This window comes from Dipteris shenzhenensis, chromosome 25, assembly GCF_047967505.1.
Source record: "Dipteris shenzhenensis isolate YYH24624 ecotype China chromosome 25, Dip_SZ_1.0, whole genome shotgun sequence".
Taxonomy (NCBI): Eukaryota; Viridiplantae; Streptophyta; class Polypodiopsida; order Gleicheniales; family Dipteridaceae; genus Dipteris; species Dipteris shenzhenensis.
The window spans coordinates 7,310,530-7,334,509 of record NC_141620.1 but is presented as its reverse complement, the minus strand read 5'-3'; the positions used below and the strand labels follow the sequence as shown (position 1 = coordinate 7,334,509).

At 47.0% G+C, this 23,980-nt stretch overlaps 1 protein-coding gene across 1 annotated transcript in view; it reads left to right on the top strand.

Moving 5' to 3' along the window:
* The window catches only part of LOC147885390 (TLR4 regulator/MIR-interacting MSAP protein), a 106,482-nt gene that overhangs the window by 58,556 nt on the left and 23,946 nt on the right, over positions 1–23,980 (top strand). Inside the window, exons 4-7 of the mRNA XM_087396733.1 lie at positions 1,057–1,129; positions 1,396–1,450; positions 1,593–1,644; positions 1,754–1,778. Of these exons, the coding sequence (XP_087252859.1) occupies positions 1,057–1,129; positions 1,396–1,450; positions 1,593–1,644; positions 1,754–1,778 (205 nt within the window). The remainder of the gene's footprint in view (positions 1–1,056; positions 1,130–1,395; positions 1,451–1,592; positions 1,645–1,753; positions 1,779–23,980) is intronic.

The window sequence follows — 23,980 nt, the reverse complement described above, 5'->3', positions numbered from 1 at the left end:
GAGCACGTCTTTGGAGGAATGTCTTGTCCATCTCAAACAGGTAAGGTCACTGTTTTTTTTAATGATGACCTTCATACTGATTCAGTTGCTTGGCTCAGAACTGATGCCCTGATTGGATTCCTCCCTAATCCAAGGCCTCTAGCTCAGCTCTAAATCCTTGGGTGAAGAAGCTTTACGTTAGCAAAGGTGTGCGAGTCACAAATGTAACATTCTTGAGGAGAGGCTACTAGTCTTCTTGTTTGACACAGCAGAAAAGGCTACTAAAGTCCATCATCAAGGGCTGTGGACCATAAGAAACTAACCTCTATATTCAGAGAGTTAGTTTCCTGATTACTCACCAAACAAGCCCAGATCAACATTGGCCCCGGTTTGCGTGGAAAAACAGTTTATAAACCCAAGAGGTAACCCTCAAGTGTGCATTCAACTGGATCTTGCTTAAGAGCTACCTACCTCAATGGTATACGCTCCAGGAATGCAGCTGTATAGATAACACCCCCTAGCATACGAAAATCTGCTCAACTCAAGATTCCTATGTGGCCTTTTCAGGCACATAGTCAAAAACTGTCTGCGAAAAAAGGCTAAACCAAAGCCTCCCCAGCTTCCGCCTGCCCAGAAGCAACAATGGAACAATTCATGTGGTAAGTCCTAGGGAAATGGAGAGAAAAAGAACGGTGACTAAACCTACATCATGCTTGACACGTTTGTGGGCTAGCTGATCCTAGTAGAAGCTTGGAGTTAGCTAGTTGGCTAAGGAATGACTCATTATCTCCTACTTTTTTAGCTTTTCAAGATGCCAAAGTGAAGGATACTGTGTTGCTGATATTTAGATAGCATAGCTGCTGTCGTTCAAAATTAAGATAGGTATAAGTCTGAAACTGAGAGAAGGAATTATCAGATCTGCAATGTTCTCTAATCAGACTGCAGTGTTCTGCTAAAAATATCAGATCTTTAATATTCTCTAATCAGCAAATGAAGGCAATGTTGTGAACAAACCTCTGCAACATGTATTAGTACTGAAATGGTTCGCTCTTGTTTGGTACTTGATCTTCTATTCAGAGAAAGCGAACTAAGGGTGGTGGAACTCTTGGATGGTCTATGCTCAAAGATGAAGGCGTATACTCTTGAAACAGTAAGCTCTTTTTACTTAAGATGAATGGTTATGTTTTGCACATGAGCCTTCGAAGGAAGCTTGTTCTTCCTGTGAGTTTGCACGTTTTTTTCTGCTGAATGTTATGAATGTCTGTTTATTGATGTGCAGTCTTCGCTGGAAGCTTGATAAGAGTCTATCGAAGGTTTTACTCCTGTTTGTGCATACTGGAAAAAATAGCTAGAATGCTCTCTTCAGGTTTGGTGTTGTCAACTACAAATGACCTTGTGTTTGGTTTTGTTGTTCAGACAGGTGTAGGGAAAGGGAAGTGGATACAAATGGATTATTCTAATTCAATTCAGGGTTTGTGACTTTCAACTCAAAATCCTCAGTAGATATATGTTTGACATGTAGTCACACGAAGGAAATCTTGTTGCTTGTTTTTGTTGTTGATGCCTATAACTAAAGGCATTTCAATGCCTATCTTGATCTTGCAATCTTGCAGATAGGCGGGAAGCAGATGCATATTCCAAGCAGATGACAACTTACTGTGGGAGGTCGTCAATTTGGAAATGTCATTTTGATCTAATTCTGGAGTTGAAGGGTTTTATGCTTAGCTGGTTTACTTTCCAAGTTTTCTAATCTTTGGTGTTCTGTGCATTTCAGGCTGCTGGAAGACACAGAGGAGGAGGTACCCCACTAGCTATTCTTTCCTTCTATTCTTTGTATCCTGGAAGGGTACTTTTGATAAAGTTGCATGATACATTTAGATGGTCTTTTGGCAGCTACTCTGTGAGGGAAGGTTGTGAAAGTGTAGCAATGTAAAACCCATCATAGGAGGGATTTGTTCACTTCAATGATGTAAAGTGACGGGATGTGTGCAATACTGTTGTATCAGTACGCACATTGGGGATGATGTGGAGGCTGCTTCTCAAATTTTAAAATTTAAATGCATGTGGCCATTTGTGTAGTGGTGTCAATAGCTATTTCAGATTTGCACGGAACACATCACAGTTGAGAAACTTGTGTAAGCGGAACTTGTGAACCTTGCACTGTTTGTTTTTGTTTTAGGTTGGATTGCCATTGAATTACCCTCTTAGTACGTCCAAGACCTACCTCAATGGTCGTCACAGCAGCAGCTCAGCTCAATTCAATGCCACATTTACAAAGCAATTGGGCAAGCATGTGGCTTTGGTTGTGCTACTTTCTTTCTTCCTTCCCTGGATGTCTGTTATTCACCCAAAATGGTGAAGGAGGGATGTAAGAAACCTGCATCTTCTCTTCCCATTCAAATTTCTTTCTTGTAACATACATGAAGGAATGTGAATAAGAAAGAAAGAAAAGAAGGAAAGGAAGAAAATTTATTAATGTCTACGAAATACCGAAGACTCGATGAGACTGTATGAAAACCAGATACAGTGAAAACTAAGGGTGGGGCCACTAACTGGGCACCCATACCCAAGGCTGATGTCTGCGATGAGAAAAAATAAACACATTGCGCTATCTTTGTGTGAGGAATAAGGGAACAATGAGGGGAAGCCCCTAGTCATCCACTGATCTATCAACCATCCATCCATGTGACTGGACCTATGTATGCTGTCTGTGGGACCAATTCCACCAGCTGGCTGAGTTGTCGGCGGATAGTGGCTTTGGATCTAGTGAGGACTGGCATTGAGGAAGAACTTAGTGATGGATCGCTGTCGATGCTCGGTCTGTCTGGGTTCCTCCTCTTCTATAGTCTCCATGAGGTGGCCCGTCGTCTGACAAGTGCCATTGGGTCTCTCTCTCCTCATGTCGAAAAGAGAGGATATGTCTGCAGTCGTCATGCGAGTGTTCGCTTGGGGTCGGATCTATTGAGTCGTGCACTCTAGCCCTCTACTATGTCAGGCCCCTTGTTGTCCATGGCTCAGGTTGTCGGAGGAAAAATGCATGATTGTGCTATGTTTGGGCCCTGCTGGTCCCTCTTGTGCGCTCCTCTATACTTGTATGAGATGATTTCTATGTCTTTTGGCCTTTAGAAGGAAAATGGTCACACGTTGCTGATTAGGATGTCCCAGGAACCGTCTAAGTGCGACAACACCACTATTGAGTTGACAGTGATTTTGTCCACGCAAAATGCCCCTCTGTCTCTGTCTCCAGCATATCATATAAAGTGCAGATCCGTCTCTCGTGTGGAATGCCCCTTGCCCGCCTTGTCTCAATCCATAGCCTATGAGAAGAAACACAGACTGCTCGATCAAGATCCTCAGTACATGTGGGAGATGGATTTGAGTGTAGGCTGGTGGTTCCATAAAACCCTTCCTCTAAGATTTCCAAGTGGTGATCCCTATGGAAGCCGAGTTTTACTGAAAGCTCGAGAGGCACCATCCAGGTCCTGTACGTATGGAGCTGCAATAAATTCTCTATGATGACGTGATTCACCTCGTGATAAGTGAGATGAATGGATGGAGCCTCAAGACTATACTGGAATGGTGGCAGTCATCCTTGTGGTGTCCCAAGCTTTGCCTGTCCGGCCATACCAGCCCCGTTGATCCCCAACTACCTCCACCGCATTAGACGAAGTCAAGGCCAGCCTTGGCAATCTATGCCATCTAGATGTCATGGTATTGAAGTCTCTGACTCTATGGAGATAAGTGACCACCTAAAAGACTACATTAAGCTGTAGAGGAGTAACCCCAAACTTTGCTAGTATAATATATGGGACCGATGGCTTGTTGCGGATCATTCAAGCAAGTAGCAGAACATGTGGTCTCTATATACAGGACCAGTTTGTCTCCAAATAGATCTGTTTCCTAGAAGGGGCTATCGTATATCCCCGTCGGACGGACAAGCAAGTCAAAGAGAAGAGACTTGGTTCTGCGATCATGAGAATGTGAGTGAAAGCACTGACCCTCGAGTTTGGCTAGTGCGGCACACCCTTTGCTCAATGGGCCTGCATAGATGGTTGCATTGTGAAGATCGGGCTTGGAAAGAGAACCCCAAAGTATTTATAGGATGCAACAATCTCCATTGGAGCCCCGTCAAAGGTAAACTGCTCTTTGTGCGTTGCCGCTCGGGATATATTAAAGAGCATGACCTTGGTTTTACCTAGGGCGACCTTCAAACAATAAGACGGGAGTGCATCCAAATGGTATTGGAGGCCCTCAATTGAGTCCATGTCTTCTGTGTATAGTGGAATTGGGATCAAGGAGCCATCTTTATGAGGGAACATGTACCTCACCCAATCATGCTCATGGTCTCCTCTGTCCACCATTTGGATTGTGCCTTTGCTTGATACCCGCTCATATAATACTCGGAACAGATGATGTCCTGACTATACTCTGGACCAATAGTCGTTTGAATAGTCGTGGGCTCGTGGTATGGTGCCAAAGGCTTCACGTAAATCCACAAAGCAACAATAAACTCTTTGCTTCCGTGCTCAGGCCTCCTCAATGGTAGCTCTCAGTGTGAAGATGTAGTCTAGAGTAGCACGCGATCTTCCTCAAAGCGTGCTTGCCTCATCTCTCTTAATCCCTCACACTTTACATCTTGGCCTAATGTAGGTGTGAAGTGCTGTTGCATAAACCTTGGACATAACATGTCTGATCATGATGATCCTGTGTTTTTTGGACTTATGGGATCCCTTGCCTTTTGGATTGGGATAATGGTGTTAAGGGTCCTAGTGTGGGGGAGACTGGTGCAAACCGCTTCATTGAATAGCTTTGCCAAGATCGAGGCTAGGGCACCAATCTTGTGTCCAATGTACTGAGCTTTGGATCGGCCATGGCGTAGCTTGAGAGTAGCATGTTTGATATCACCGGTGTCAAGAAGTAGGGCACATTAGAGGCAGGAGGTTTGGTATAGGCTGATGAGGGATGTCAAAAGTGTGTGCATGTAAGTGTGCCAAATGATTGGGTCAGCGATGGGGGATGTAGACCTCCGCTCGAGAAACTTACGCTAAAAATCCTTGGAGTCATTACATAAGAGAATTCTTCCTCATTCTAACGGATAAAATCTCTCTTCTTCCGATGGACCAGAAGGTGATACTCTCGTTTGGTCTCTGTTTCAGTCAGAAGGTGATTCTTGGTCTCAAATTGGAGATGATGGCCTTACACTCATCATTGTATCAGTTATTGCAGGGGACTGAATCGATGGGTGGATATAGTAGTGTGAGGGAAGGATTGGATGGCGGCGTCATGGAGGGAATGGGTGATAGCTGGGCAGCATAGGCGGAGATTGGTATGTGGGAAAAGTGAATTTCTTGGAAAGTGGTATAAGTGGGGTGGGAGGGGGATGGACTAAAGAAAAGGTATGTGGCGGTGGAATAGAGAAGTTTGTGATGTAAGAGGTGAAGACAAGTGATCCCACAAGATAGTCAACTACACTAGTCCCTCCTATAAGAAATGATTATTTTGTTAATTAATAGGGGTTCCCCCGAGATAGCCAACTACACTAGTCCCTCCTATAAGAGAAATTATTATTTTATTAATTAATAGTCATAAGAGAAATTATTATTTTATTAATTAATAGTCATAAGAACATTGTTGCGTTAGGCGCCGATATTGATGGTGCGGCATATGTTTGTATTTTTGATGGATCAAGCGGTATTGATAGTACAACTATACGAGGTAATATTGGCTATTGATTGTTAATAAGGATGCATCCATGTGTCTAGGTCCTAGTAGGGGTAATAGAAAAGTGAAGGGTGCAATAGAGTGCACAAAATGGTAGGTGCATGAGTCGTACATAGGCTAAGGCTAGGTCTAAATGGCAAGATGGACCTTGAGTGATCTCAAGGGACATGAATGAAGGGGTATCCTCTTCCATTGTGAATTACAAGTATCATTCGCTACCACCTTCCATGCATGCATGATCAATGCCAGGCGCCCCCTCGTGCGCGTCCTACGCTCTCTCTCTCTCTCTCTCTCTCTCTCTCTCCCCCCCCCCCCCTTGCATAGATGTCAAATAAGAAACAAATGCTCTCACGAGGATGCTCTTCTCTCTTTGGAGGGGCCCAACTAGCGTGAAATTTGTGCATGCATTGTACACATTTACATTCTAGAAAGTTTGGTTTGTTACATTGGAATTAGAGCGGCAACGATCCACTCAAGGTGGGGGGAGAGAAAGAAAGAAAGTTTATTAAAGTCTTCGGAGGACCGATGGGTCTATGAGACTGTGAAAAACCTTTACAATGAGCTGTGGTAGTGGAGCTACTAAACGAGCATCCACACCAATGCAGAATGCAAAAAACGCCAAATGGCAGTACTAAGTCCTAAGTAGAACATAGTACAACATAGTCATGTCGATAGTCGGCTATATATCAATCTCAGCATCATCGTCATCATCAACATCATCATAATCATCATCATCCTCATCATCAGCAGCGGAAAATCAGGATGGATGAGGCAGTGGAGGCATGAGGTAAGCAATAGAGCGTTGTTGGCCCATCAAGGGTGCAATCCTGTTACATCTCCTGGTCGTAGCTCTGTGTCTAACCAGGGCCACTGTGACCCCCTTCGGTCGGGCTCCGACCCTAAACAAGGAGGGGGTGTCCCCAAGTATTATCTATGTGTCAACCCTTTGTCTGAGCTATTGGGTCATAGGCTCCGGGTCACGGTCATGTCGAGGTCTCGCCTTGTGGGGGTCTATGTGATCTGGCTGAAAGAACTCCGTGATAGAGCTCTGAGAGGTATTAGTCGAGGAAGAAGTCTGCTTCTGTCTCCGTGCTCGGAGTATCCTCTCGCGGTGTCTAAGCATCTCATGAATGAAACCAGCCAAACACCGTTGGTCTGGGTAGGAGAGGAGACGGGCCAAAACCCCATAACTATCTTTGAAGAGGTAGTAGAAACGCCCTCGGATCTCTTAGTAAACAGGACACCTGAAGATGAAATGCTTCTCTGTCTCAACCTCCTGCATGTCACACAGTGTGCATATGTGCCTCTCCCTAGGTAACCGCTCTGCTCTGTTGCTCTCGATACGAAGTCTGTGTGAAGAGACCTAGAACTGCCCAAGAGAGATTCTCAGTGAGTGGGGTAGGTGAATCTGCGTGTATCCTGGTGGATCAATGAAACCCTTCGTTGTGATATGTAAGAAGTGATCTCTGTAGAAGCCCAGCTTCACTAGAAGATCACTCGGGCCCAACCAAGTCCGGAATGTGTGTAGCTATAGTAGATCCTCACAGATAACCTGGTTGACCTCGTGTGATAGGAGGGGAGAGAACGGAGCATCCATGTTGTATTGGAATGGAGGTAGTCTGTCCATGTGGAGCCCTAGCCCCTCAAACCATCTCTTTGTGCGTGCATACCAGCACCTCTGGTCCCCCCCTGTTGCAAGTGCCATAGAAGAGGACAATGCTAGCCATGGTATCCTGCTATGCCCAGAGGTGTAATCCCCATACTCTCTGACTCGGTACAGATACGTGATGACCTGAAATGCAGCATCTAGCTATAATGGGGGTGACCCAAACTCCGCCCGAATGATCTGGTGAGGAACGGATGGCTTACCACGGATCATCCGTGATAACATGAGAAGTTGTAGCCGCTCCATCCTGACCCACTCTGTATCCGACAAGTCTGGCCCCTAGCATGGACTACCATACATCCCTGCTGGGCAGACCAAGGAGTCAAAAAGCAACCCTTTGGTCTGTGGATCCTGAAAGTGAGAGCGGAAGCACTGCCTCTCTATTCTAGCCAATGAAGCATATCCTCTGCTCAGACGTGCATGCATCGCCAGTCTCATAGTGAAGATGGGTTCGGAAAAGACGACACCAAGATAAGTATATGATGAAACTACCTCAACAGGGGACCCATCAAATTTTCGAACTGCTCCAAGCGCATGACGGTTCGAGACGTATTGAAGATCATAACCTTGTTTTTACCCAGGTTGACCTTCAAATCATGAGACTTACAAAAGGACTGTAGTGCATCAAAGTGTCTCTGGAGCCCCTCTGCTGAGAAGACAAGAGAGCCACGTCATTTGCGTAAAGTAGTATCTGGATCAGCGTGCCCGCGAGAGAGCAACCTACCCCCCTTGTGTCTGCATCACTGTCTCGAGCTTGTCAATGTAGAGGCCAAACAAGGTAGGTGATAATGGACACCCTTATTTGAGCCCAATAGTGCTAATGATCTCGTCTGTCCATCCAGATCCTGTCCGGACTCTACCTGAAACTCGCTCATAAAGTGCCATGACAGCCCAAATGATCTCCTGGTCATAACCAAAATCCTGTAGGCGTCATATGAGGCGAGCTCTCGGAACCGTGTCAAATGCCTTGCGGAAATCCACAAAGCAACAATAAACCCTTTGCTTTCGTGCCCTCGCCTCCTCGATGATACATCTGAGCGCAAGAATGTGGTCCATGGTCCCATGATCCCGCCTAAAATCGGCATGTCCTGCTGCTCTAAGTCCTCGATACTACACAAATCTGCTGACCTCAGAATCAAGTACTGATGCATAAATCTTGGACATGACATGTCCAATCATAATGGTCCTGTAGTTCTCCAGGCTCATGGGATCCCCTGCCTTGTGAATGGGTGAGATAGAGTTAATGGTCTAGGTGCGTGGAAATCCCAAGCAAACAGCTTCATTGAATAGCTTTGCTAAGATCGGGGCTAGGAGGTTAATCGCATAAATGAACTCAGTGCATAGTCCCTCGTGATCCTTCGCTCGGCCATTATGAAGTTTCATTACGGCATCCTTTACGCCCCCTAGTGAAGAGGGTGCAGGATGTGGGATGTGGCATGCGTGATAGGTTAGGGACTGGCTGATTTGGGATATCATAGAGTGTGCGTGCATAATCAAACCACACCTGAGTGTTAGTGAGTGGTGAGGGGGACCGTCCCTCTAGAAATCTCCGCCAAAAGTCCTTAGAGTTGTTACTAAACGAAATGTTCAATAGCTCCTCCTCGTTCCGGTGCGCAAAGTCAAGTTTCTTCCTGCGTACCAGTCGACGGTACTGGCGTAGCGTCTCTGGTTCGCTCGGAAGATTGTTTTTGGATTTGAATCTGAGCTGATGGTGTAAAGCCTTACTCTCATCATCGTACCAGCTATTACAAGGTACGGTCCCAGGTGGTGGTGGGCGGGTGGTGTGGGGGAAGGCGTGAAGACTAGACTCGTGTAGTGAGCGGGTGACTAGGGCAACATGGTCCTCTAATAGGGGTATAAAGTCAATGTATGCGAGACGTATGTACAAACGGCCAGAGTAAGTAGGTGAGTGATCGCGATCAAAGCGTATATCATGGTAGGTAGAGTAAGAAGTCAACAGGGTAGAAAGTGCTGTGTGGCAGGGGGTAGAAATGCTAAAGAAAAGATAGGTATGATCAGCCTCTGGAGGGAGAGGTGCTACGGTAAAGTTAGTGATGCGAGATGTGAAGGCAGGGGATCCCATGATGTAGTCCACAACACTGAAGCCTCCCTCATGTGGAAAGCACGTGAAGCCACCTGATGCAAGCCATCTGTCAAGACCATTATAAATAATGGGATCATGCATCCTACCGAGGTCTAATAGGGCTTGCCCATAAGATGTGAACAGTCCTCCTCTGTCAGTCGAAACTCGTAGCATACTTGCCTCCTCAAGGTCAATGTCTGGTAGCAGAGTGGAATCATCCTTGAAGTCGAGGAGTGGTGCCTGATGAGCGCCTGTCCTCGCGTTGAAGTCCCCAACTAGGAGGACTTCTCCGCGGCTAGAGAAGTCAACAATGGACTGATAAAGAGCAACAAATGGGGATGTCTCATCCTCCCCTCAAATATCTCTGGCAAAGCGGGAGGTCTCGGGGGGGAAGTAGCAAAGTGCAATAAACAGATCCCGGCTGTCCATGTGCCGAATTCGGATCCAGAGAAACCTGGAATGTGTCTCTCTCTGCTCCACTGAGATGGCCCCCAAAAGTGTGGATTTGTAAAGGATTGCAACTCCTCTTGACCCTCGAACCCCTCCAGTATCCCTCGTCTCATCTCTGTAGGCAGACTCCCATGTATACTCACTGACTACTGGTAGTGGGCGCTCTGGACTCTGATGTGTCTTTGTATAAAAGACTATATCGTGACCTGTATAGGATTCTGAGAAGTTTCTTGGTTCTGACCATAAGGTACCATTACAGTTCCAAATGGTACAGGACAGGGTCTCGGATATCTGAGTCTCATAGACACCGCCTACCTACGCGGGAGGAGAGGTGGGTGTGCGACGGGGGCCTGTAAGGAGTCATCCATCTCGTACTACTATCCACTTTCCCTCCTTGCGGGCCTGGTTCCTGTAGTGGAGTGAGGTCCTCATCCATGGAGATCGCTGGCTGGTCTCGTAAGGCTGATCTACGACGTAAAGCCTGCCTGGGCGTCGTGGAATTGTATGATAAGGGGCTGCTCTCGGTTGGGATCCCTCCCAACCCGCCATGCTCTCTCAATCTTGTGCTCAGTCGCCCCTAGAGTAGTGGCCACGAAGTCCATCGCATCTGCCAATGGTGAAGCCTCAGTGCGTGGGATCCCACGTACTCTGATGTTGAGAGCCTTGCTGGCTCTGCGCTGCTGCTCCAGGAGGGTAGCCGAAACGGTTACCCTTGCAAGTTCCCGTTTGGCTACATCGACCCATCTGGACGTCTCCTCGATGGCAGATTGCATGCTCGCAATCTGTGCCTCCACAACTGGGGTGCTCCTTGGGACTGTACGTATAGCAGTGACCTCCTGTCGGAGCTGTGAGATCTCTGTCTAAGCCCCTGAGTAAGATCAGCTTGGTCTCAGATAGCCTGAGACTGCTCCTGTATGAGACGTGCCTACTCGTGGGTGAAGCGTGTCTGCTCCTGTGCGAAGCGTGACAGCTCCCTCTTGTGCTCTCGAATGCTATGAACCTCCATCAGCAAGTTCTCCTAAGCCTCTGATGGGTCAGCTCGTCCGTGCTCTAGCGGAAATTGAAAGGACTGTGGCATGAAAGTGTGCGGATGAGACTGGAGGCTGGGTGATGACTGGGTGCGGTATGGAGATGATAGTGGCCCGGAGGAGGCGATCCCAGTAGGGTGTGGGAACGTGGGCTGACTGAGAGGCAGAGGGGAGAAAAAGGTCGAGTAGTGCGGAACAGTGTATGACCCCACCAAAGTAGGTGTCATAATCGGAGAGGGAACTGTAGCGGGAGAAGAAGGGAGAGATGGTGTTAGTGACAACCCCTCTATCTTAGGGGAGGGTGGAGCAATTGACATCATGGGTAGGGGTATATCAAAGCCAATAGCTGTAGCTATAGAGGATGTGGATGGAAGTGGAGCTGAAACTGGAACTAGAGCTGATGCTGAGGCTGGCGCTGAAGGTGAGGATGAGGATGTAGCTGAGACCAAAGCTGAGACTGAAGCTGGAACTGAAGCTGAAGCTGAAGCTGAGACTGAGGTGGACCTCGCCTTTGCTTTGCTGTCAAAACTCTGAGTCCACTGCGGTTGTAGCTTGTGTTCACATCCTCCAGTTTCAGCTGTGTTTATTTCTTGGCTTTGTTGTCATCTTTCTTGGCAGCTTTATCCGTATCTTTGCCACCTTTCCCCATTTCGTTTGACTGACCCGTGTTCGGTGCAGGTCTTAGTGCAAGAGCGGGAGTGGGAGCAGGAGCATGAGCCCCCCCCCCCCCCCCCACGACGGGAGGTACCCCCAGGGGGCTGAAAGAAGGCGGGAAGCGGGAGAGCTCAATGGAGGGGGCAGGAGGCGAAGCTGTAGGTTGGGGTGGAGGGGAGATTTTCTCTGATTTTCTGATTTTTCTGTTGTTTTCTGACAGGTACAGATTGTCTCTGACGGACAGAAAATGACAGGTGACACCTTTTTCTTTTTCCTTTTTGGGGGGGGGGGTGTGGGGAGTAACTGGGTGAGTGATTGTTTGGTTACTCTAACCAGACTGATTGGTTCTAGTCTGGTTAGCCTCTAACTAGCCTACTAGCTAGAGTTAGTTGACCAAGGTTAATCTAACCACTAGTCTAACCACTAGAGTTTGTTGGCTGAGTGGAGGGGAGTGTAGGCAAGTGGGAGAGCGTAGGAGAGCAGTGAGAGAGTGAGTAGCGATGGCTAGTGGGGAAACGTAGGCTAGGGAGAGCATAGGCTAGCGGAGAGCGATGGCTGAGAGCGTAGGCTAGCGGGGAAGTAGACGAGAGGGAAGTAGAGAGCTATGTAGGGGACGGGCTATGCAAGGCGATGGGCTACAAAAAGACGGGCGACGCAGAGACAGACGTTGGGCTATGCAGGGCGACGGGCTACACAGAGATGGGCTACGCAGAGACGGGCATTGGGTGACGCAGAGCTAACTTGATGCAGAGCGTGAGCGATGGAGCAGATCGTGAGCGTGGAGCTGAGCGTGAGCGTGAGCGTAGAGCGTGAGCGTGGAGAGAGCAATGGCGATGGATTATGAAAGAAATAAAGATAAGACAAATGCTTTATGTCGCAGCAACTAAACGTGTTCAACACAGAGAGAGAGAGAGAGAGAGAGAGAGAGAGAGAGAGAGAGAGAGAGAGAGAGAGGAGGCTCTTCATTCCATTGTGCGATAGAGGTAGGGTAAGGATGCGTTGATCAACATGGCACGACACAGTGACTGAGGCAGTGAGGGCAAAAATCTAAGGTAGAGAAGACAAAATCAGACGCAAAGAAGGGTGAAGTTTTGTTGCTGGCAGGGAAGGGCAGGCAAGAGAAAATCCCAGCTTGCTAGGGAGGGTTTTCCCTTTAGAATTCATTGTGTCTCTATTTTTGGATGGTGCCCAGGTGTCCTAACAAGGTGACTCCCCCCCGTCCTTAAATCGTCACATTTGTGGAAGAAAAGGGCTGAACCCCCCACCCACCCCCATTCTCCCTAACAGGAAGTCAGGTCAGAACAAGGTTTGGAGGGGATGATCTACCCATCATATATCCCTTATAACAGTATTGAGACCTCCGATTCACTCAAACTAAGAAGCCTAAGGTCAGCGTACGAGTTTACAGCAAAAGACAAGGAAGAAGCTCTTATTTCAGCTCGTTTTTCGACAAACATCAAGTAGAAGACGGATTAGTATTATTAGACGGATTAGTATTATTAACTCTACAACATTTGACTTTTGCTGTAAAATAAACCTCTATTTTTTAGATCACATCAACTCAATTTCCTCTTATTAGTAAAAGGAAATAATGGAAGGGGAAGGGATGCACAATAATGAACTTGTCCCATTGCTCAAGGAGAGAGAGAAAGAACACCAACACCTCCGCCTGAAGAGGATCCAGTAGTTGAGACTTATAAACATCTTGATTATGATGACCCACAAATAGGATTACCTTCCTCTTTCCTACAGGAACCTCCTGATATTGAGTTCTCCTTTGTAAGTGAGAGGAGATATGAGTTCAGCCAAGAGCGAGGTGATGAGCTTTCACATTTAGCACAAATTCCCATACACATGGTTTGTATCCAAACTGCAAGGAGAAGAGAGGAAGCGTCTCTTGTTGATAAGCTGGTTTCTCAGCTTAGTAATATGATTGAGCAGTCCATATTGACAAAGCTAGGGATCAAGAGGGTTCTTATTTTTGGAGAGGATAATTTGAGTACTCCTCCAAAAAGAGTCAAGTTCCATCCACAAGAGAGAATCGAATTCCCTGCATATTATGGTGCAAGGGAGGCTGATAAATCCTTAATTGGATCGCCATTTAAGCTGTACTTTGCCCATCAAGACAAGACTTATCAAGAGAGGTTTGCTCTTGCTACATTGCATCTACAAAAAGATGCTTTAATGTGGCGGTGATTGTTACTGATAGGAAAAGAGCCTTTCCTTGAATGGCCTAAGTTTGTGGAACAGACTACAGTCCAAAGCAACTTTCATGCCACCAAGGCATGAACAGAACTTGACCTTTGTTAGAAAATGAAATCCCTACAGAGGGTATCCCGCAGCGGAAGACGGATAGAAGGGCCCAGGAATGACACGCGGAAGTGTTTCACTATGGAATCAAGCTTCACAAACATGTGTCTAGTTCACAACCATTCATGAAGACAAACATAGGAGCAACACTTATATATTTTCCTAAAATATTCTCCTACTATATGCTTGGCAGCTCTAGATCTCTGAGCCCGTGTGCTCCACTGAGCTTATGTAGACTCTCTGTCCAAAGGATCCCTTCCACCTTGCTGTCCGGAAAGCCAGCCTAGGTGGGCTGCTACTTTAGCTCAGTCTGCAGCTTCTTTTGGGTCACCTTTTCCTCCTGAATGTAGGCCCAAGGCAGGTCCCTTTGCTGCTCCTGTCTGCTGTCTGGCTGCTCCAAGTCATCTGGTGAATGGGGGCCCAAAAGCCCCCTTTTATAGAGGCTGGTTGCCCCTCCCTACTGGCCGACTTCTTGCTACCTACCAGCCGACTCACACAGGCTCCCAACCGACCCAATCTGTCCAGCCTATAAATCCCCTCCTGGGGGCTCCATTTCTGGTCTTTGGCTGGCCCTGCCTGGCCAGGTGGCTGGCTGCCACTGGCCCAGGCAGGCCTGCCCATACTCAGCCTCGATTCCATGCCCCTAGGCCCTCCATAACCTGCATGTTTGCTGTCTTTTTTGTCTGCAACAGACCTGCCTCTGTTCCGCCCTGTTCCAGGTCATTCAACCAGTCCGTACCGAGGTCTCCCTGCATAGAAAGCCCTGTGGCACTCCTGCAACACTACTGCCCACTATAGTGGACCTGATCTTCTAGGTATCTCCTCTCTCTCTCTGCTGCCCACATGGCAGCCCATGTGCTGGCCATGATAAGGAACTGAAAGAGGGAAAGAGTTTATAGTGTTGTACACCTGTCCGAACCTGAGCCTCCCACCTTGATACAGTCCTTCCTCAACTTGAGCCTCCCCCGTAGGTACAATCCTTCAGACACCGAAGCTAATTACTCCGAGCAATGAATCAAGGTTGTCCTTCAGCAAGCGCCTTGCCTTCAAGCTCCACTTCTCGAGAACTTCTGTGAGGGCTCTGATACCATGTTAGAAAATCAAATCCCTAGAGAGGGTATCCTGTAGCGGAAGACTGATAGATGGGCCCAGGAATTACACGTGGAAGTGTTTCACTGTGGAATCAAGCTTCACAAACATGTGTGTACCTCACAACCATTCATGTGTGTGCAGGCCAGCAAATAGATTGTGCATCAAGACAAATATAGAAGGAACACTTATATATTTCTGTCGGTCCACAAACTGGATAAGATACAATACCAAAATGTTCTCCTACTAAATGCCTGGCATATCTAGATGTTTGAGCCCGAGTGCTCCACTGAGCATATGTAGACTCTTTGTCCAAAGGATCCCTTCCACCTTGCTGTCCGCGTTAAAATGTTCAACCCAACCACTCTTAGAGACCTCACTAAATTGACTGAAATATTTAAAAGAAAATTGAATCCTTGTAAACCCTTCAATAAGGATGGTGGGTCAACATCAAAAGACTAACAATATAACAAATTGGTTCAAGAGCAATAAGGGAAAGGAAAAGGCTGTTTTGTAGAATGTAAATGGGCAGTCCTGGATGGGTGCCATTTCTTTCCACGATTAATGAAGAAAAGAAGAGCTCGATTAAGGAAGGATGGATTGTAGCTCCTTTATAGGATGTTAATATGATCCTAGGTAAACCATGGCAGTATGATTTCAATTCTACATCCTCATACTCATCATTTTTGTTTTGTACACAAGGATGAGAACATATGTATCGTAGGGGATTGAGATGTGTATTCCATTCTATTAACTATTCCTACTCAAGCAAAAGGATTGATAAAAGAGTACACTGTAATCTTGTGTACATACGAAACTCAAGGGATCTTCATATTTCAAAATAAGATGAGGTAAGTTTTTTGAAATTATGAGGATTGATTTTCTAGAGACGACTCCTTGAAATACCTATGGAAAGAGAAGGTGGTCATGCCATAGACTTGGAGTGAGGAGATTCTCCTCCATGTAGAGCTCCTTATAGGATGAATAGGATAGAAATGGAAGAGCCAGAAAAACTCATTGATGATCTATTTTAAAAAGGCTTAATTCGACCAAGCGGTTCTCAATTTAAATCACCTCTGTTAGTGAGTCAAAAAGATATCGTACGTGTATAAACTACCAAGCTATGAATAAACTTCCAATTAAGAATTCCACGAGTGGTTGTTTTATTAGATGTGCTTAAGGGTGCGAAGGTTTGTAGTAAGTCGGATTTAAAATGTGGGTATCATTAACCTTGATGAAAGCAAAAGATGTACATAAGATTGCTTTTCACACTCTTATTGGACATTATGGGTTTTTGGTTATGCATTTTGGCCTAACTATGCTTCAGCCACTTTTAGTAGTCTTGTGCGAAGGGTTTTGTGATGTACTTGGGAAAGTTTGTCATAGTCCCCCTTTTGGGGCTCCTATGTTGGCTGCTCCTGCCCTTCTGGGCTCCTACTCTAGACTGAGACGTAGACCTAGCTAAACCCTAAGATGGAAACACTAGCCTATTGAGTTCTTTAGTGCATACCAATGAACAAAGATTGATCTAAGGCTTGAGAGATTGACCTACATAGCTCGTGCCTGACTCTGGACTAGGGCTCACAATCGGGGTCACAGCATACGACAAAATCACCTAGATTAGGGATCTACTAGCACTTGTCGATGTAGCCAATTGTCACCTTGCACCCGAGTCCAGGGGTGCATGTGACACTGCTGCAGTCTGGAATCTTACCACCATCAGCATCTGCCTTACCCACTCTCCAAGATGCCTCATAAGTGAGATTGACACCCATCTTGGTAATTAGTGCTTCAGCATCTGCCAAAGGGGTTATCACGGAGTGCCAATCCTTTGACAAGGACATTTAGGGATTTGTTGTTCCTTCTCTTGTCCTCCTCCAAGGCATCATATATTAACTCTTTCTTTAGGGCTGTTGCACCCTTCTTGACTACTTCCATTCTCACATCTTTGTCTTCCCCCTAGTTATGTGATGTGAGAATTCAGCATGCTTCCCCTGCATAGTAGCTTGCATGGTTGCCATTTCCTTCCTGAGGTGCATTAAGCCAGTGATGGGGCGTTGACAGATGTCGGTATGTGGTTCATTGTGGTCTCTTGGCTATGTCCTTGAGACGAACAAGTGCCACCGTCACGCTCCTCGGTCTTGCCCCTTGATCCTGTGCTCAACCCTCTGACGGGATTGTCGTGTCTCTCGCTTTTGTCTTTGGATCCGCTGTCCCCCTATGCCACGATGGTCAGTGCTACCTGGTCGGAAGAACTCAGTCATGGTCTGAGTGGAGTTAGGCTGTATGCCTTGATCTCGCCTATGTGTCTTGAGCAAACGCTCCTTGTGTTGGACGGCTGGGCACCTCTGATTTGGTTAGAACAAGACACGAGAAAGGGGTCTAAGCCTGTCCCTGATAGCGACCTTTGATCTCAATAGTATACCGTGCATCCGAAAGCGGTGAGACCCTCTTTGGGTATGCCCTTCGCCCGTCCACCCTCAGTACAAAATCGATGTGATGAAACGTGGAGTGTCCGGTCGACACCCTCAAGGAGTGGGGGAGATGGATCCATGTGTATCTAGGTGGATCGATGAAGCCCTATGCATAAAATCTGCCAGCAATGTTGCTGTAAAAGCTGAGCTTCACAAGGAGCTCACGGGGTGCCAACTGTAAGTGCAAAGATCCTCTAAGATAATCTAGCACCTTGTGATACGTGAGCGGGTCGGACGGGGCCTCAATGCTATACTGGAATAATCTGTTTATGTAGAGCCCCAGGCTCTCAAACCACCTGCATGTATGTGCGTACTAACATCTCTCGTCAGTCTTTGGTGCCAAAACCATGGGTGATATTGAATTGAAGTCTGCGCGAGACACTATGAAGTATTGAATGATATGATTGTATTGAAGTCTGCGCGAGACACTATGGGACTTGGAAAACTATCAACTAATAGTCCCTTATATCCAGTAAAGAAAATATTACAAACTTGCTATGTAGTGAGTATTTGTTGGGCCAGCTTGTGTGCTAGTGTTGGTACCTTGATGCGGTGTTCCGAAACCTCTTTTAAGTAGCTTTCTAGTTTTAAATAAGAGAGAGAGAGAGAGAGAGAGAGAGAGAGAGAGAGTTTCTAGTTTTTTGGAAGTTTTTGTTTCTTGACTTGCTTGTTTATTTTTGCTTAAGTCACCTGCTTCGTTTCTTCTTTATTTCTTGTTTTCTTTCTCTTTTGTTTATTTGACGTATTTTAGTAAGCACTGGGTTTGCCCAAGAGACTCCGCGGGTCTTTAGAAACCCAGTATAGCTGCTTATGCTTGGGCACTGATGACGACATAAGTGTTGCTTTGCTTGCTTAGTATGTCTTCCTTTTGCTTTTCATAAAAGTTTTTGTTTACCTCTTTTTTCTTCTCTTTCATTTTCTCTCTCTCTTTTTTTTTTTTTTTTCTTCCTTTGTAGTTTTTTGATCTTTAGAACAACAAAATTTCTAAATTTGTATGATTGGACTTATTCTAGTCTTACAAAGGTATATAGCTTTCTAGTTTTTTGGCTGACTGCTCCAGCAAATTTTTCAAATTGTCTTTGCTGTCCCCATAACCTTCTCTAATGTGTGCAGAGTACATGCTGCTCATTTTCTACTTTGCGGGGCAGATTTTGCAGGTTATTTCTTCTCTGGGGATCCTGGGTCTTGCCCATCTGCCCCTTTCCACCTCTAGATCATGTGAACTGGTTCTGATTTTGCAGACTAGATGCCTTTTAAACATTGATGTGTCTTCCCTGAGGTACTTTTGCATTCCGTAGCTGTCCACTGAGTTAAATTCCTGTTTGTAGAATTACATTTTATCCTTGGTTTTTCCCATAGCTTCTATAGTAGTTTTTACGTCACTATCTCCTAATTTCACATGTATCTTCTAGTATATCAGTTGTTGTTATACCCCATGTTTCCATCCACTTCATTCTCTCTTTGTTCCATCCCATAATTTGCATAGCTTCCATTGCCTTGTGTGGTATCTTATTGGCGTCCATCTTCTCAACTTCGCTGTGGTAAGCCATGAATTGACACAATGCCTCCCCTTTTAGAGGTATCATACCAGTCTTAGCCAGTATGACGGGGTAGGGTGGCTGAGAGAGAGAGAGAGAGAGAGAGAGAGAGAGAGAGAGAACTCCATTAACATTGGTAGGAGACCAAAAGGATTTGTGGGACCAATAAGTAGCTTTTACATAAAATCCTCAAAATGTAACTTTATGAAGCATTTCCGAGAGAGAAAAGAAAGATATATTAACGTCTGCAAAAGGCCTCGTGGGCCTATGAGAGAAAGTGTGAATCCAAAAGGTACCTCATACAAGCCACTGAGGGCTGAAGCAAAGGGTTCACTAAGAACCTTGCTGAAAACTGAAAACTGAAAGCTAAAGCTAAAGTGCTAACACACTAAACTAGTGAACATAATACTAGTGTAACAGAGTAACAGAAGATTGTCAGGTGCTCAGGGCTAGCACTCCTAGTACATGCTCAGGTTCCACATATCCAGGTAACCTAGTGGCACTTTGATGAGATGTGAGAAGCTCTCGTATCTGTGTCTGTCGAGCTGTCTTGTGATGTGGGGGAGGGCATGGTCTCCTCGACCTCTGGATTCGGTGGGCTACGTCAAGGGCGGTGCCTTGCCTCTGAGAAGGGATGAGATAGATTGGACCTCGATTGTGCGTGCTTTGGTCTCTCTTTGTGTCGCATGTGGAGTGTGTGTCCCTCGTCTGGCCGCATCGTGGTGGACACTCCTATTGTTGATCCATGTTGCTCTCATCTCATCAAGCTCCTCTCCCTCAGCCACACTGGCAGCTAACTTAGATGCATAGAGGTTAACAAAAGTTCGTGATCCGTCAACGATGACCTGTGGCATCAGTCCATGTTGCTCTCTGGCTTATCGCATCAGTGTGTCTCTTCGTCGGCACATCTCAAGCAGGTAGAGCCCAACACAGACCTGATCGTGAAAATGTATCAGCCGTGTGAGTGGATCTAAGCCATGTCCCTCTTGAAAGAGGCAGTGATATTGTTCTCGGATCTCATAGTAGACTGAGCAGACATATAGAAAATGCTCCTCCATCTTGATCTCCCCCATCTGGCATAGTGTGCAAGTCCTCTGCTCTCTGGGTATGGATGCAGCTCTCCCTCCCTCAATCCGCCAGCTGATGTGATGAGACTCGTAACTGACCGATGGCAATCCTCAGTGCATGAGAAACTCTCCTGTCCTCGAGTTACTGAGGTCTTATGACAAGACTATGCTCTAAGATCCTTAGGAAGTGATCATGGTAGAACTAGATCTTGGTGGAGAGCTCCTCTCACCCCTAAGCCCTAAATGTGTGGAGCTGGAGGAGGTCCAACCGTATGATACAATTGATCTCATCTCGTGGGTTCATCTCGAGTGGTGCGTCTAGACTGTACTGAAAGGGAGAAAGTCTGTCCATCTGAATGCCGTGACTACCAAACCACGTCGATATCCGTGCGTACCATGCCATATCAACACCACTCTCCGCTAGTCGTCTGGAGGACTCTAATGCTAATCTCGGTAGTCTCCACTGGTGTAGGGCCCAAACTTTGTGGAGGAACACCACTGTTTGGAAGATGGCATCACTGGGGTAGGGGTCATGGCGAACTCTGCCTGTATAATCTGATGAGGGACTGAGGGTTTACTCTGAATCATCATGGATCCCATGGTCACCTGTAGTCTCTCATATCTCTTCCACTCAGTCGTCGCTGAAATATCACTCCCCCAGAAAGGTGTTGCGTACATGACAGTCGGTCTCATCAGTGTGTCAAAGAGCCAACCCTTCATCGAGGAGTCTTGGAAATGTGCCTGGAAGCATCGCCTCCTCTCTAGTCGGGCCAAAGCACCCCATCCTCGTTTGAGTCGTGCCGTACCCGCATGGATCATCGTGAAACATGGTCCAGTGAACACGATCCCCAAATATGTGTAGGATTGCACTATCTCCACAGGCTCGCCACGGTATGTGAAACTATGGTGATGGGACACTGCTCGTCAAGTCTCTCTCCCTGCAGAACATCTCTAGAGCCTCTAGTGTTTCTGCAGTCCCTCTGCTGAGGATGATATGAGGACTATGTCATCGGTGTATAGCAATATCTGCACCATCAGGTCATCCAGGAGCGAACCCTGTCCTCCTAGTTGATCAATAAAAGAAGTGATCTCGTCAATATAGAGCCCGAAGAGAGTCGGTGATAGGGGCAGCCTTGCTTTACTCCAATGATGATATCGGGGAGCTGTAGCTCCTGTAATCTCTTGATCATGCGACAACTGTATGATACGGTTGATCTCATCTCGTGGGATCATCTCGGGTGGTGCGTCCAGATTGTATTGAAAGGGGGGAAGTTTGTCCATCTGAATGCCGTGACTACCAAACCACGTGGATGTCCGTGTGTACCATGCCGTATCAACACCACTCTCTCCTAGTCACCTAGAGGACTCTAATGCTAACCTCGGTAGTCTCCACTGGGGTAAGGCCCAAACTCTGTGGAGGAATGTCACTGTCTAAAAGATGGCATCAACCTGGAGAGGGGTCATGGTGAACTATGCCTATATAATCTGATGGGGGACTGAGGGTTTACTCCGAATCATCCTGGATCCCATGGTCACCTGTAGCCTCTCAAATCTCTTCCACTCAATCGCTGAAATGTCACTCCCCCAGAAAGGTGTTGCGTACATGGCAGTCGGTCTCACCACCGTGTCAAAGAGCCAACTCTTCGACGAGGGAGGGGTCCTAGAAGTGCGTATGAAAGCATCACCTCTCTAGTCGGGCCAGAGCACCCCGTCCTCGTATGAGTCGCGCTGTACCTGCATGGATCATCGTGAAACATGGTCCAGTGAACACTATCTCCAAATATGTGTAGGACTGCACTATCTCCACAGGCTCGCCACGGTATGTGAAACTATGGTGACGGGACACTGCTCGTGAGGTGTTGAAGATCATAACCTTGGTCTTCCCAAGGTTAACTGTCAAGTCTCTCTTCAGCAGAACATCTCCAGAGCCTCTAGATGTGTCTGCAGTCCCTCTGCTTAGGATGATATAAGGACTATGTCATCGGCCTACATCAATATCTGCACCATCAGATCAGCCAGGAGCGAACCCTCTCCACCTAGTCGATCGCCAACAGAAGTGATCTCGTCGAATTAGAGCCCGAAAAGAGTCGGTGATAGGGGGCAGCCTTGCTTTACTCCGATAGTGCTCTCAATCCAGTCTGATAGGCCTCCTGGGGCATGTACCCTCCCTCTGATAGACTCATATAGACTCATGACCCCCCAAATCATGATCTCTGGGAGCTGTAGCTCCTGTAACCTCCTGATGAGGCGAGAGCGTGGGACAATATCAAATGCCTTATGAAAGTGTACGAAGCAAGTGTAGACTTTCTGATGCCTCGACTTCGCCTCCAGTCTTCAGGGTGACAATATGATCCAGGGTGGGGTGTTGTCTCGGAAATCCTTGTGTCGAAGTGCCCGCTGCCCGTGACCCTCTATGTGGCTACTGACCCCCCTCTCTAGTACTGACCCATATATCTTACCCAAAGTGTGGCCAATCATAAGAGTGCGGTAGTTCCCAGTGTCCATGGGATCACCTGCCTTGTGTATTGGGACTATGGTGGTGGTGGTCCAGATAGGTAGGAAACCATGGCATACGGCATGGTTGAATAGTTGTGCTAAGATCGGGGTAAGGATCTCTTGCCCATGTGCACAAGGCTCAGTGTGATAGTAGTTAGAATAGGCATGGTGCAGATGAGTGGGTGAGCATTCGAGCGGATGAGTAGGGGAGCGGATGAGTGATGAGATTTGGAGAAGGGAGCATGAAGTAGACTAGAGCAGGGGCAGAAGAGAGCTGGAGGAGGGTGCGTGGAGCAAAGTAGCAGAGGGTGTGGAGCAAAGTAGCAGAGAAAGGGCGAATGAGAGCAATGTAGCGTAATGCCAAATGCCATGGATCTTATATATTACAAAGTTTGTTACAAAGTTTGAGCCACCGTGGTGGCTGGAGGTCTGGTGTCACGTTGGCTGGACGCCTGGTATTCCATCCATATTAATTGCAGGCCACCACGGTGGCCCGATGGAATCTTAGGCAAAGGGCAGCTCGTGCATTCTACGAAGTAAACAAATGACATGTGGTGGGTTTGGGCATAGACGACATATCAGGTGGTACCTGACCTGGGACATCATATAGAGAGCAAGCATATGTGCGCCAAACTGCGGGATCTGTGATGGGAATGGGTGACTTCTCTTCTTACAAGAGCCCCCATCCCGTAGTAGGATCTCCACCTCGAAAGGAACTGATCACCTCATCCATCCTATGCATGAGGAAAGCCCACTTCTTACACCGTGTCACTTGGTGTGAGATCCGTTGTGCCTCTGGTGAAGTCAAATGTCTCATTTCTCACTCACGTGTAAGGTGGTCTCTCATCTCTTTGCACTCATCGTTGAACCAGGGATTTTGGGGCGTCTTCCCACACGTGCAAATCGTGTCGTGGGAAAGGATCTAGTGGCAACATCCTGTATCACCAATATAAGGGTGTCTGATGCATGTGCGAGGTCCATCCCATCTCCAAGTAGTACTGGAAGCTCAGAAGCCAGGTGGCTCACGTATACCGGGTCAATAGCACGGTCAAAATGGATCTGAACACGAGTGGGTGGTGGGAGGGACCTCCTCATGGTTGGCATGGCGACCGATATACAGAGAGTAAGATATGAGTGGTCGGCTCCGAGTGGAGGAGGCGGCACAGTAAAATCATGTATCCGTGGGGCAAATGCTAGTGAACTAAGCAGGTAGTCTACCGTACTACTCCCCCCTCCATGTGGGAAACAGATGAGCCCACTAGATGATGGCCATTTTCGGAGACCGCTATATATGATCAAGTCATGTATAGCCCCCAGCTCGAGTAGATATCTCCCATATGCTGTGACTGGTGCATCTGCATCTGCCGACTACCTCACAATCCCCAGCTGTGCTGCATCCATCTCCGGTACTATGAGGGAATCGTC